Source organism: Mobula birostris, chromosome 5 (assembly GCF_030028105.1).
Source record: "Mobula birostris isolate sMobBir1 chromosome 5, sMobBir1.hap1, whole genome shotgun sequence".
Taxonomy (NCBI): Eukaryota; Metazoa; Chordata; class Chondrichthyes; order Myliobatiformes; family Myliobatidae; genus Mobula; species Mobula birostris.
In genome coordinates, this window is record NC_092374.1 from 26,499,970 (window position 1) to 26,515,774 (window position 15,805).

The following is a 15,805-nucleotide window of genomic DNA, read 5'->3' on the forward strand; positions in this document are numbered from 1 at the left end:
ATTGCAGCCAAAGCAAATATCCACCTGTGTTCAGGAGCTATGGAGCTCTTTACTGGCGTTGAAAGGGAGACAATAGGTCAAGTGAAACATAGAGATCTTTCTTTTTCACTTTGTGCTTGTACCTCTTCCTTATTTCCACTAGCTTGGTGAGACTGTAGGCAAGGTTAATACAGCCCCTCACCTCTCTGCCATGTTATTTAAGTGCAGGCACTTCAAAATCAGGAATACTGAATTTTAGGAATCCAAAGATTGCTACATTGAAGAAGTCTGGACTAACATCTCTGTCAAGAACTCAAGGAATTAATTTTGACAGATTATATTGCCTGTTAGATGATTTGACATTTTCTTCAACAACATGATCCCCATCATCCTTCTCACATCTGCCACCCTATCCTGACCCACATGGATAAAAATGGAGGACTATGTGGGAGGGAAGGGTTGTATTGATCTTCGAGTAGGATAAAAGGTCAGCACAGCATTGTGGGCTGAAGAACATGTACTAAGCTGTACTATTTTATGTTCTATGTAAAGCTGAGGGAAAGTTAAAACTGAAAATGTAATCTTTGTTCCTTTGTGTATTAAGGAGCAGAACCATTGTTCTGTCAATAGAACTCTTTATGTTTGAAATCTGGAGGAATCCAAGAGCATCATGTGAAATACTTCAAATCACTTTTGGACAGGGAAGTTTATGAGGAGATTGGTGATCAAATAGGGATCAGAGAGGGAAGTGATAAATTGGATAACCATAGACCAGTTAGTTTAAAATCAATAGTGGATGAACAAGAGGCCATTTCTGCTTCATGGTGGTAAGTCGTCCCCAGAAAAAACTAAGGAAGGTTTAATTTAAACATATAATCAGGATTGCAGTCATCCCTGCCTGTTTAAAATTCTGCAGCCAACAAGGACAATGAAGCAAAGCGTTTATTCATATCTACAGCAGATGGAGTTAATTGTGGGGAAGCATGAGGTCCTCTGTGTCTGTCCTAAGGAAAGGAGAGTCAAGAATATTCTATGGCGAAAAATAAAGAGCTATTGCAGAGCAGAGAGATTAGGGAGTCAAGTATGTAAGATTATTAAAAGAAACTTTAGGAAAGCAAGATTAAAAATTCAGTAGACAGCAGAATAATTAGCCTTCATCTCAATGGATCTAGAATATCAAAGGATTGGAGTTACTCCACAACTTTTTAAATAGCAGCATTGTGGTTAACTTCCTAGACCAGCATCTAGAGACCCGGATTATTGATTTGTGGGCATAACCTTAAGTCCAACTGTGGCAGTTGGTGAATTTTAATGAAAATAATTGTGGAATTAAATAGCTACTATCTATAATAATAACCACGGAATGATCAAATAGTTTGTAAAAACTCATCTTGCACCCTGATTTTCCTCAAAGGAAGAAATTTGCCATCAGTCTGGCCTATACATGATTCTTGAGAGCCTTGAGGAAAGCTGCTTAGACAGGGCAACAGTTAAGGATGGATATTAAATGCAATCTGCCCTTGGCTTTACATCCATATTCCATGAATGGCCAAATTTAATAAAAAGAAAGTTAACTAGACTTTTATTTGAGCACTTCAGAAATGCTTGGCAGTCTCAGAGCAGATTGACCAGATAATACTTTGGTATTGGTTTATTATTGTCACGTGTATTGATGTACAATGAAAAAGCTTTTGTTTATGTGGCATCCAGACAGATCATGCTATACATATTTACTACAAGATGGTAAATAGAAAGCAGAACACAAAATCTAGTATAGCAACTGCCAAGAAAGTGCAATGCAGCTATTTTAGAGAACATTGTTAGGGATTCTGATAGTCTTAGATTTGAGATTTAAGAGAGTAGAATGATTACAATAAATATAATGAGAGGTTCTGTGAGGGACAGCTTAAAAAGAGTTGTCACATTCCGGTGCCATCTTGTTTGAGCAACAAGAGATTTTCTCTTCCTGTTCACTAAAATCTTGCCACCCATTCTCCCTTACACAACCATCAACTCCCCTCTTTTGATTATTTTGCCACTAGCTTACATCAGTGACCAATTAATATCTTTGGCATGTGAGAGGAAGCTGGAGCACCCTGGGAAACACATACAGTCACAAGAGAATGTGCGATCTCTACTCATTCAACAACAGAGGTCAGGATGACACATACAGAATGCTGGAGGAACTCAGCACATCAGGGTTCATCTATGGAAAGGAATAAGGAGTCGACGTTTCAGGACTTTTCATTAGAACTTGTCAGGACAGTCCTGATGAAGGATCTTAGTCCAAAATGTGGACTCTTTATTCCTCTCGATAGATGCTGTCTGACCCACTGAGTTCCTCAAGCACTTTGTGTGTGTACTCTGGATTTTCAGCATCTGCAGAATCTCTTGTGTTTATAATAGAGGGCAAGAGGAATTTGGATCTCCTGTACGGTAGAGCAGCTGCTTTAACTGATACACCACCATATATATTACTAACGAGCTGGCATATAAAAAGAGGTCATTACTAATTGTTTTAATAGTGTCCCACATATGGACATACAGTGAGGATAAGAGTTAATGATTCATTTAGGTCATTCCAGCCCTTGAAATAGTACAAAGAGTAAAACAATAATGAAATACAGAATGCAGTGCTAGAGTGGCAGAGAAAGGTTAGACAATAAGGTGCAAGTGCCATGGAAAATGGATTGAGAGATCAAGAATGCATTTTTAACGCACAAAAGATGCGTTCAAGAATGTTCATTTGAAATATATTCTTGGCCAACTGAACAAACACTCAATTGTTGTGCTTAGAATATCTTCAAGGAGAAAGTTGATGCCCAAGAGAAATTGTAAGATAATGATTTGGCCAAGAAATGAACAAAGATGGGTAACATCCAGAGGCCATGGTTATTGATCTGGAGCAGAGGATCCCAGCATGGGATCTATGGACTCTTCACGGTTAATGGTAGGGGTCCGTGGCATAAAAGAGGTTGGGAAATCCTGACCGAGAGACTGGAATTCAAAATCCACTGTGATTCAGCCTTGGATTCATTTATTGACTCAGCTTCTGTAGCTCACTGGAGTAGTGACTCCAGTGGTGCAGAACACTGTGAAAGGAAGCTCCTCGACCTCTCCGACTTATATAGGCAACCCTTATTTTGAATTCTCTACAAAGGGAAACATTTCAGCACCAATCCACTCAGAACCTGAAATATGTTGATATAGTCGTGATCTTGTGACATTTTCCTGCGGTCCATTACCATCTTCATTGTTTATATTTCTGAGATTCTTGTCATTTGAAACTTTGAAGTGATGAAATATTTTCCCAAGTTATTACTATAAATTATGAAAGCATTGATCCAAATACTTATTTCACAAAGGCACTTGAGTACATTACAATGTGGAAAAATAACTATTCAAATGCTAGTTTAGTTTCTAGGCTTCCATTGTAATTTTAATCCCATGAGTTTCAAGTGTATTAATAGGTCTATCACATGGAGCTTTTTAAGATACATTTTAAAAGTCCATATACACAGTAGTAGTGGGGGATTTAGGGCATGTGTGAAATGCAAATGAATTCATTTTACAGTCATTTTCAAGGTTCAATTTTCATTAGTATATAATCTATAAATATTGATTATATTTTTCAAAGAAAGAACAAATTTACTCTTCATAACTTGTCTGGTAAAGTCTATATGAATATTGCAGCTCAAATCTAAAAAAATAGATTAACTATGAAAACAACAGGAATTCTGCAGATGCTGGAAATTCAAGCAACACACATCAAAGTTGCTGGTGAACGCAGCAGGCCAAGCAGCATCTGTAGGAAGAGGTGCAGTCGACGTTTCAGGCCGAGACCCTTCATCAGGACTAACTGAAGGAAGAGTGAGTAAGGAATTTAAAAGTTGGAGGGGGAGGGGGAGATCCAAAATGATAGGAGAAGACAGGAGGGGGAGGGATAGAGCCAAGAGCTGGACAGGTGATAGGCAAAAGGGGATACGAGAGGATCATGGGGCAGGACGTCCGGGAAGAAAGACGGGGGGGGGGGGGACCCAGAGGATGGGCAAGAGGTATATTCAGAGGAACAGAGGGAGAAAAAGGAGAGTGAGAGAAAGAATGTGTGCATAAAAATAAGTAACAGATGGGGTACGAGGGGGAGGTGGGGCCTTAGCAGAAGTTAGAGAAGTTGATGCCCAGACGGAATATAAGGTGTTGTTCCTCCAACCTGAGTGTGGCTTCATCTTTACAGTAGAGGAGGCTGTGGATAGACATGTCAGAATGGGAATGGGATGTGGAATTAAAATGTGTGGCCACTGGGAGATCCTGCTTTCTCTGGCGGACAGAGCGTAGATGTTCAGCAAAGCGGTCTCCCAGTCTGCGTCGGGTCTCGCCAATATATAAAAGGCCACATCGGGAGCACCGGACGCAGTATATCACCCCAGCTGACTCACAGGTGAAGTGTTGCCTCACCTGGAAGGACTGTTTGGGGCCCTGAATGGTGGTAAGGGAGGAAGTGTAAGGGCATGTGTAGTACTTGTTCCGCTTAACTATGATTAACTATGAACTAGTGCAATAAATCATAAACCTATACATAGGCTATCAGTTCTTCCAAATGTAGGTCAAGTGTGATAAATTAATTGAAGACCTACTCGATTAAAACTAATTTTTCAATGGTACTGCATTGAAAGAGACCATAATATCTTAATTTTATCTATTCTTTGAGTTTTTTAGTGTTATTTCAGTTCCATTTCAAACCACAATCAATATTTTCACCTACCCATTTACCACTTTGGTCTCTGCTAGCTTTTTCTTCCCTCACCATAAAAACATAAGATATAGGAGCAGAATTTAGCCAATCAGCCCATTGAGTGTGCTCCACCATTCCATCATGGCTGATTTGTTATCCTTCTGAACCTCATTCTCCTGCCTTCTCCCTGTAATCTTTGACACCCTTCCTAATCAAGAACCTCACATTGGCTAGCTATGCTCCAGCTTGTAATTCTTTCTCTATCTTGGCCTTTTAATGTTTGTCTTGCGCATTTGTTGATAGGACATGAATAACACTGGCATGTATTGTCCATACATTTTTGCTTTCTGAGCAGACTACCTTGCCAGTTCTTGTCAGACATTAGTTAGGAATCAACTAAACTGGTACATCTGTTGCACACAAGACAAACCGAACAAGGATGAAAAATCCCTTCTCCTGAAGGACATTAGTGAGCCAGATGGATTTTTACAACACTCCAATTCATCCATGATTATCTTTCATCATTCAGGCGTCTTGCTTCCCCAGGTGGAATTGAAATCATATTTCTTGATCAGTTGAGAGACCTGGATACTTCTCTTGTAATTTAATCACTGTGCTACTTGGCCTCCATTCCCACTCTTCAGCATTTTGGGTTTCTCTCTGCTGTTTCTGTTCAGACCCTCCTTCAATAGAAACATTCAGTCAACTTTCATTTGGTAATTTATCTCATGAACTAGTAAGCTCATGTTAACATGTGGGAAATGTAAGGGGTTGGGGGTCACAGGAGTGGAGTGGAAAATCTGCAGTAACAGGCAGAAATTAGTCAGTGAGGAACCAGTGCGGGTGTGTGTCAAGCCAAAAGTTGTTTCTTTTCATTAAGCTGCTTTATTGGTTTCCTGGAATGGAAGTAGAGATACTAAGCATGGTGCACACTGTGACTGTTAAAGTGCTGGTTGAGATAGACTTGATCAGGATGCTACAGACCTGAAATAAAGCAAAAATACTGGAAGTACTCAGAAGGTCGGGGCAGCACCTGTGCAGAAAGATAAAGTTAATGTTTTAAGTTTTGTAAATGATGATGAAAGGTCATCAAATTTGAATAGTAAAATGCTACCTAACATGCTGTGAGTGTACAGTGTTTTCTGCTTTCATTACACAGAGTAATGGGGTAACACAACACAAAAATGGCCTCTTTAGCTCAATTTATCTATGCTGACCAAGATGCTCACCTAAGCTAATCCCATTTGCCATTTGGTCTCTACCCCTCTAAGCGCCACCTTATCCATGTACCCATCCAAATCTTTTTAAGTGTCATTATTGTAGCTGCCTCAACCACTTTCTCTGGCAGCTCATTCCATGAATGTGCCATGGCCTGTATGTAGAAGTTGCCCCTCAGAAAACTTCTTAATCTTTCCCTCCTCAGCTTAAGTCTAAGCTGTCTAGATTTTGATTCCCATTGCTTAGGGAAAATACTGTGCATTCGCTTTATCTATGCCTCTCACAGTTTCATACATCTCTATAATGTCACCTCTCAGTCTCCTGCACTCCAAAGGATAAAGTTCTAGTTTGCCCTAACTTCTTCCTTTAACTGAGGCCCTTGAGTACTGGTAACATTCTTGTGAATCCTCTTTGCACTCTATCCAACTTGATGATGACTTTCCTATTGTAGGGTGACCAAAACTGTGCACAATCCTCCAAGTGTGACCTCGCTAACATGTGGTACAAGTGCAACATAACATCTCAACCTTTATACTCAATGTCCTGACTGAAGGTCTGCATGCCACACACCTGAAATGCCTTTGTAACCATGCTGTCCAAACTTACTGATAATGCTTTGTACATTTCAATCTAAATCATTTATATCAATAATGAATAAAGGTCCCAACACCAATTTCTGAGGAACACCACTAGTCATAGGCCTCAAGTCTGAGAAACAATCTCCCACCATCACCCTCTGCTTCTTTCCAGTTATGAATCCAGTTAGGGAGCTCTCTCCAGATCTTTTGTGATCTAACCTTCCAGACTAGGCTACCTTATGGGATCTTGTCAAAGACATTGTTAAAGTCCATATAGACAGTGCCCACTGCCCTACTTCAACAACTTCTTAGTTACCTCTTCAAAAACAATAGAATTGTTAGACAGTGTTTCCCATACACAAAGCATGCACACTGACCGTAATCAGACTCTGTTCATCCAAATGCTGGTGGATCCTGTCGCTCAGAATCCCTTCTAGTAACTTACCCAGCACTGACATCAGACTAATCAGCCTATAGTTCACAGATGGGTTTTTGTTGCCTTTTCTAACTAAATGTATAACAGTTTTCCAGAGCTTCATTTGGGGCAAAAGCTGAAGCAAGTATCTCTGCAAAAGCATCCACAATTTCTGCCCTACCTTCCCACCAGATCCAGTGATGCATTTGGTCAGGCTCAAGGGATTTATTTACCTCAATATGCCACCAGTACCTCCTCCCTGGTTGTTTTTTGGGGTTCAAGACAGCACTACTTATCTACTCAGTTCTTTAGCATCCATGATCTTCTCCACAGTGACAACTGATGAGAAATACTCAAATCTCACCTATCTCATGTGACACCATAAATATATAGCTATGCTGATCTTAAAGCGGACAGATTCTCTCCCTGGCCACCACTTTACTCTTCATATGCCTGTTAAATCTCCTGAGGATTTCCTTAACATTGCCTGCCAGATGTATCTTATGCCCTCGTTTTGTCCTCCTGATTTCCCTCTTAAGGCTACTCCTACACTTCTTTGCATCTTGGGGAATTTGCTTATTCCCACTTGCTGAAACTCAGTGTATGCCTCCTTCCTTTTCCTGGCCAGTTTCAAAATCTCTTGTCAACCAGGGTTCCCTTATGCATAACGTGATTAACGATGATACTCACTTTCCTTATCTTAAATTGTTTTGTTCGTCCTTTGCAGCAAAAGAAAAACCCTGAAGGATAATGAACTAGGTACTCATGCTTATGTGGTTGCTTGAAAAGGGGGAATTGGAGGTCTAGTAAAGGAGCTTAGATACTGGCATAGACCTATTGAGTTGTAAGGCCTTTGTTTATTAAATACTAATGATAAGTATAGATAAACAAATTTATGCTTTGCATTCACATTGTATTGAATTACACAGTTCTTCTAAAGAGCCAACAATGGACAACATACACTCCTGCTGTGCTATAATCTTCTGATTTCACAACATATCAGCCAACCAATAATTTCCAAAATTCATCATGTGTGATACCTTTTGACATCATGAAAAGTTTCTCATTCTCTTAGTCCCTAATTGAATTTTGTAAAGATTTCCAACATGTGATTTCCACTTTACAGCAATGATGAGGAATAAATATCTACTTTTTCATTGAATTATGAGACGCAGGCACTGACAGGCATTTATTGCCCATCCTTAATGATGCATGTATACAGCTGATAATCAGTGGACGATTATTCTTCTACACCAGCAGTGACTACACTTCAAAAATATTTTATTAGCTGTAAAGTGCTTTAGAAGCAGCTTGAGATCACGAAATGCACTTGTTCCTCAAAAAGATTTAATTTCTGACAGATTAATAGCGCTCCCTAACAACTTACATTAAAATGAGAGAATGGAAATTGCAATAATTTTTAAAAATCTTCCAACAAACATTTCGGTGTAAGTCATTAATTTGTCACTGACGGTATCGGTACAAAACTTCATGAAGCTCTTTAGTAACACTGGCATTAACTGGGTTCCTGAGAATTGCTTCCATTTCTGCTCACCACTGTTCTGCATGTCCCCATCTCTCTTCGGTTCTCCAGCTGGTAACTGATGTAGTCATCTGCTTGTGTTTCATGAAATTTCTCTGTCCACTATTTGATTGATTCACTATCAGGGATTCACAATTTACACATTAAACCTGTAACAGCAGCATAAATTACTCACTAATTTGATGTCACTGGCAGATGTGAACATAGAACATAGAAGACTACAGCACAGTACAGGATGTTGTGTCAACCTTTTAACCTACCTTTAAGATCAACATAGCCCTTCACTCCTACGTTACCCTCCATTTCTTTATCATTTGTGTACCTACAGTGGTGTTCGAATGTTTGTGAATCCTTTAGAAATTTCTCTATTTCTGCATAGATATGACCTAAAATGTGATCAGATCTTCACATGTCCTAAAACTAGATAAAGAGAATCTAAGTAAATAAACAGCACAAAAAATATTATACTCGTCCATTTATTTATCAAGAAAAATGATTCAGTGTCACATGTATTTGTTGGAAAAAGTATGGGAACCTTTTCTTTCAGTAACTGGCGTGACCCCCTTGTACAGCAATAACTTCAACCAAATAGTTCCAGTAACTGTTGATCAGTCCTGCACATTGGCTTGGAGGAATTTTAGGTCATTCCTCCTTACAAAACTGTTTCAACTCTGGGATTCAGTCTCACATGTCAGCTGCGAGCTTCCTCACATGAACTGCTTGCTTCAGGTCCTTCCACACATTTCCACAGGGTTATGGTCAGGACTTTGACTTGGCCATTGCGATACACAAATTTTCTTCTTTTTAAACCTTTCTGTTGTTGATTTACTCTTGTCTTTCAGATCTTCGTCTTGTTGCATTATGCAATTTCTGTTAAGTTTCAGGAAAAGCACTCTACCCTGATATTCTATAAAATATTTTGATACAATTTTGAATTTATTGTTCCTTCAACGATTGCAAGCTGTCCAGTCCCTGAGGCAGCAAAGCAGCCCCAAACCATGATGCCCCTTCCACCATGCTTCCCATTTGGGATGAGGTTTTGCTATTGGTATACTTTGCCCTTTTCACCCTCAAACATAGCATTGTGTATTTCTGCCAAGAAGTTCATATCTGTCCATGGAACATTGTCCCAAAAATGTTGTAGAACATCTAGGCAGTATTTTGCAAAATTGAGATGTACAGCAATGTTTTTGGAGAGCAGTGGTTTCCTCTGTGGTGTCCTTCATGAACATCATTCTTGTTCAATGTTTTCTTGATTTTGGACACATGCACAGACACTTTAGAAGTTCAAGAGATTTCTGCAGTTCTTTTGCTGTTACCCTTGGGTTCTTTTACACTTTCTTCCTCATTGCTCTTGGTGTGATCTTTGCAGGATGCCCACTTCTAGGAAGAGTAGCAACAGTACTGAGTTTCCTTTATTTGTAGACAATTTCTCTTACTATGGACTGAAGAACACTCAGTTCTTTAGAAATGCTTCTGTAGCCTTTTCTTCTAAGGTCCTCTGAAAGTTGTTTTGATCGAGGCATGGTGCACATAAACAGGTCTTTCTTAAGAGCAGGCTCTGTCAGTAACATGACTTGGTGTGTGTCTTTTTATAGAGCAGGGCACCTCTACAACCCACCCCTCCGATCTCATCTCATTGATTTGAACACCTGAATCAAAATAGCTTTTGTTAAGGCATTACCCCAGAGACTCATACTTTTTCCAACAAATACATGTAATATTGGATCATTTTTCTTAACAAATAAATGAACAAGTATAATTTTTGTCGTGCTATTTGTTTAAGTTGGTTTCTTTACCTAGTTTTAGGACTTATGTGAAGATCTGATCACATTTTAGGTCATATTTATGCAGAAATAGCAAAAAATTCTATAGCATTCACGAACTTTCCAGCACCTCTGCATCTAAGAGTTTATAAAATGTCTCGAATGTATCTGCCTCTGCTAACATCCCTGGCAGGGTGTTTCACACACCCACTGCTCTTTGTGTAAAGAATTTACCTCTGACATCCCCCCTGTACTTTCCTCCAATCATCTTAAAATTATGCCCTGTCGTAGTAGCCATTTTGCCCTGGGAAAAATTCTCTGGTTATCCAGTCTACCTATGCCAAACTGCTCACAATGAGTTTTAATAACTAACAAATGACGTGACTGATTTATGTATTTCCAGAAATAATGTTTAAAATAGACAAATAATCAGTATCTATGTGCAGTTAACCTCCAGCACTGGGGTGTTTGCAATCACCTACACTGTAAAACATACTCAGAGACATATTGCTGATTGCTCAACTGCAATGACTTTGAATGGCTATAAAGTTACTGTATGGCCTGATTATGGTATACACACTAACAAACCAAAGGTAAACATGAGTCAGGGAAATCTGCTTGCTTTTCTTTGAATACTCCCAAAGCAATCCACATGAATGTCTGACAAGGCTATTGTCTGTTTCTCAGTTGAGTGTTAAATCTTTGGAAATGCGGCATTAACTTTATATAGTACCTGAGCATCATGTTAAATGCTAAATTAATTTAACCCACAACTTTCCATTTCAAAAGTACTCCTGATCATTCAGAGGAGAAAAAAATTAAAAAGCAAAACATTCTCACCGAGATATGATAATTACAAGGAAAACTGAAAACCTTCCTAGTAGTTTTTCCTTGGATGTAATCTGGATTGGAAATGGATTGGCTCACTGGCATAGCTATTTATGTCATCTACACCCAAGAGCATACTTATGTGTCAAGAGAACTGGCAGATGTGCATTCACATTCACTGCTAAAACTTGTAAACAATTCTAAACTTGGCAGATACTGATGAGAATGCGAAGCAGAAAGGCATTATGGGTTTTATTTTGATGAGGATAGTCATCCATGTTGGGTAATGCGTGAAGGGAAAAGAAATGTAGGGCTGTGGCATCCCATTTAATCATGTGGATCCATCTCTCATGGCCAGATGTTTAGGTGCATCACAATAAACTGTCATCATCACTGCCTTGGTGTTTCACTTGACTGAAAAAGTAAGTTTTCTTTTCAGAAACCATGTGAAATCTATGAATAACTGTGTACTCCTTGGACATTTACCTCCACTAACAAAGCTGGCCAGGTGTCTTGGGGGTAACTATGTCAGGGATAAGTTGTGACCTGTCTTGGCAATTACCACAACTCCACATATTCTGTTAAAATAAACAGCAAGTTTCATTTTTAATGACCTCACGTGAGAATGTGTTGCAATGGCAGGGGACGTGTGCTTTTTTAAAATCCTGTGTAACAGGTGGTTGCATTTTTGCTAGCATTATTGGAATGTAACTCATTCAAATGTAGTTTACCTGTTACTTGCTTTTATGTACACTCAGTTGTCACTTTATTAGGTACACCTGTCACTTGCTCTTTATTGCAAATATCGAATCAATCAATCATATGGCAGCAACTCAATGCATAAAAGCATGCAGACGTAGTCAAAAGTTCAGTTGTAGTTCAGATCAAACATGAGGACGGGGAAGAAATGTGACTCAGATTTATTTTTTCTTTGACCATGTTGGTGGCAGATGGGGAGCTTTGAGTATATAAGAAACTGCTGAATTCCTGGAATTTTCCTGCACAACTGTCTCTAGAGTTTACAGAGAATAAGGCAAAAAAACAAAAACATCCAGTGAACGGCATTTCTGTGGGTGAAAACACCTTGTTAATGAGAGGGGTCAGAGGAGAATGGCCAGACCCGCTTCAAGCTGACAGGAAGGTAAAAGTAACTCATATAACCATGCACTACCAACAGTGGTGTGCAGAAGAGCATTTCTGAATGCACAGCACATCAAACCTTAATGTGGATGGGCTACAGCAGCAGCAGACCACACCGGGTTCCACTCCTGTAGCTAATAAAGTGGACACTGAGTGTATATCTTGTTCCCTGATTGCTGTTTACGATGCTGATGGTAAATGCTTCCCCGGACTCCTTTAACATTTTTATATCTCATTTCTACACATAGAAAATTAGCAAAGCAGGCAGTTCTTGAAAATGGGCATGACAACCTAATAGAGATGGATGTATTTACTCCTCCATGTCACGATGGGAGTTACGGGGACGGGTATGTCATTCTGAGAAGCAAAACAAAATACAGAAAAGTGATGCGAGCTGCCAACACAGAATCTTGTAGCATAAAAAGGGGACTAATAGCAATTGCTATTCTTTTTATTGATGAAATTTATGACATTTTGAGGCCAAAAGGCCCTTTCTCTGATTTCTCTTAAGTGCAACCAATCTAAATTTCTATTCACGGCAATGTTCTCTTACAAGCCTATAAAGCAAAATCACTCGTCTGACAGCTTAGCAACAACTCATTTCCCATTCAGACAAGCCAACTTGCCACTGTGCAATAACAATTGGAACTGCTTAGACAATTCCAGCCTTTTAATTTTAATTACTATCATCAGATTTCAGAGCATTAAATTCAAACTGAACTGCTTTTTTTTCTGTCCTTCCCCACCCCCCCTTCCTGTTCACAATTTTACATTAAACACTGTGACCAGTGATAGGGTTTTGTTTTGTAACTAGGTCAGTATGAAACTTTGGAATCAGGAGAGAATGCAGCTTACTTGCTACCTCCATGCCGAACATGATTCTTCAAAACTAAATATTCTTAAAGAAGCATGGATATCATTCATGCGGGAATTGTTTTATGTGATGTACGCTGCATCATTTGGTGCTTCATTGCTAATTTCCATCCACTCCAACTTCATCACCAAATTAAATTTCCAGGATGAAGGAAGCTCTGGAGCAGTGCCTTTACTATTTGTAAACCCAGTACCTTTCAGAAGGGAACAAGATATCCCGCTGAAGCTTGCTGTGTTGCTGCCGAGACTGTACACTTTAAACCCTGAAATTCTTTAAATAGACAGTGACCAGTTTACCAGACTTCCTATGCAGAAACGTGTCTCTACACAAGGTTCTTCCAGCATAACTCTCAGCCCAGTGATGGGAGAGAGAATGATCTTGCTGATTTTTTTTCTCTTAGTCATTTGAAAGCCCTGACCCTTCAGCCTTAGTGCTGCTCCCCACACCCCACCCTACTGCCACCGCAGTGTGATTTCAGCCTGTGTTGCTGATCCTGCGTAGATGACCGAACTCAGCAGGGAATGTCGTAAGAACAAGAGATTCTGCATATTCTGAAATTTAGAGTAACACACACAAAATCACTGGAGGAGTTCAGCTGGTCAGGCAGTATCTGTGGAAAGGAATATAAGAGGATGCATCAGATGGGTCCAGCCCCAAAATGTTGACTCTTTATTCCTTTCCTTAGAGGCTGCCTGAACTGCTGAGTTCCTCTAGCATTTTGTGTTTTACTCTGCACAGAATGTGACATATTTCAGCTCTGTATGGTTCAGTTCCGCAGTTGGCATTGCATTCAGCAGCCTTGCCAATGGGGAAATTGCTGCCTCATTGTCCCATCTAGTCATCACGCTGTGACACTGCTACATCTCTCAATGAGGAAGACAGAAAAAAAGACAATAAATCGCATTTATGTAGTGCCTTTTATGACTGCAGATGACTTGAATTTAATTTTTGATTTTATGTATTAATTTATTGAATGTGATTATCCCTAATAATGCCAGCATTTGTTACTCATCCATTGAGAAGCCACTACATACCTTTGGAGTAAATATTTGATACAATTTCATGGGGTGTTTTGGAGATCAATTATGAATCATTCACACAGTCACATGAAACCCATACCAGGTAAGAATGGCAGATTTCCATTCCCTGAAGGACATCAATAGGTTTTACCGCGGGCTTCTTGGTCGCCATTGATTGCAAATGACGTAATTTCAAGTTCAAGTTCAATTTTTTTGTCATTCAACAATATATATGTACACAGCTAAATGAAACAACATTCCTATGGGACCAAGGTGCAAAACATAGTTTATACTGTATATTATATACAACACGTAAAACAATATTAACACAATAATATTAACAGATTAAAAATATAATTCTACAGATGTACAAGTTGACAAAGTTCATATACTACATATCGTTAAATATGTAACAGTCTTAACTGCTACTGGCACTGTAACAAATAATATGTAATATGACAGCACACAGTGAGTTCCCACATGGAAACTAATTGGATTGGGAAGAATGTTGACCAGCAGATCTAATGGGCATTCTTCTTTCACTGTGGACTTTCAGATAGGCAGAGTTGCCTTTTTGAGGGAAAAAGAAACAGCTGGAACAATGCATAAAGCATAAAGCCTGCATAAATCATTTAGGTCACGGACTGCATCTTAACCCACAACTTATCGATTAAGACTTACCAATTGACTATAGAGTTATGCAGTCGATGAAAGCCCTTTGGCCCAACTCAATCATGCTGACCAAATGCCTAATTCTATTGGCCTGTGTTTGACCCATATCCCTCTAAATCTTTTCTATCCTATGTACTTATCCAAATGTTTTTTTTTTCCAAACTTTTTAATTACAGTATACCTGCCGCCTCCATCTTCATGGCAGCTTATTTCATATACTCACCGCGCTCTACGTGAAAATCTACCTCTCAGATGCCTTTAAATCTTCACCACCCTGACTTAAGCCTATGCCCTTTTATTTTGTCTATCTTATCTATGTGTGACCTCATCCTTTGTAATTTCATAAACTTCTATAAGGTCGTCCCTCAGGCTCCTCTGCTCCAAGGAAAACTGCCCTCAAGTCCAGCCAAACCCTTCTGAATCTTCTCTGCACTCTCTCTCCCTTAATAACATCCTTTCTGTAGCGTGGTGATCACAGCATGACACATGCGTGGTTTAACCAGGCTAACATTAATTACTTTTGTATGTATTCTTCCAATTAGGTGCTTGTTTTGAGGCATTTATAGTACTGTGCAAAAGTCTTAGGCATATATATATAGGTAGGGTGCCTAGGACTTTTGCACAGTACTGTATTTGTCAATATGGAGCAGTGAACAAATTTGTAAATCTGGCAGCAGCAAAGGATGTTGAGAATATTGAGGGAGGAGTGCCCTGGGAGGGGTGTGGGACAGATGGCAGAGGAGAAGTGTCAGGGGTGGGGGGGGGGAAGGTAGCAGGCAAGGTCATTTAATTCCAGACAATTGGTTTATAGATCATTACAGAATGTCTCCCTGATGCTTCCTGCTGCTTCCCCTCTCCCTTCTCCTTTTCCCAACCATGATTCCCCTCTCGTTGCCCCTTTCCCACTCTCAGTCCACAAAAGAGACCCATATCAGAATCTGATTTATCATCACTCACATATGTCATGAATACTGTTTTATGGCGGCTGCAAAGTGCCATACATAAAATTACTATAGTATTGTGTAAAAGTCTTAGGCCCTC

General features: G+C 39.5%; 1 protein-coding gene across 11 annotated transcripts in view; it reads left to right on the forward strand.

Moving 5' to 3' along the window:
- LOC140197572 (teneurin-3-like) overlaps positions 1 to 15,805 on the forward strand; it is a 2,811,066-nt gene that overhangs the window by 2,551,052 nt on the left and 244,209 nt on the right. For all 11 annotated transcript variants that reach the window (XM_072257693.1, XM_072257692.1, XM_072257694.1 and 8 more), the window contains one exon: positions 12,448 to 12,546. In XM_072257693.1, coding sequence (XP_072113794.1) covers positions 12,448 to 12,546 — 99 coding nt within the window. The remainder of the gene's footprint in view (positions 1 to 12,447; positions 12,547 to 15,805) is intronic.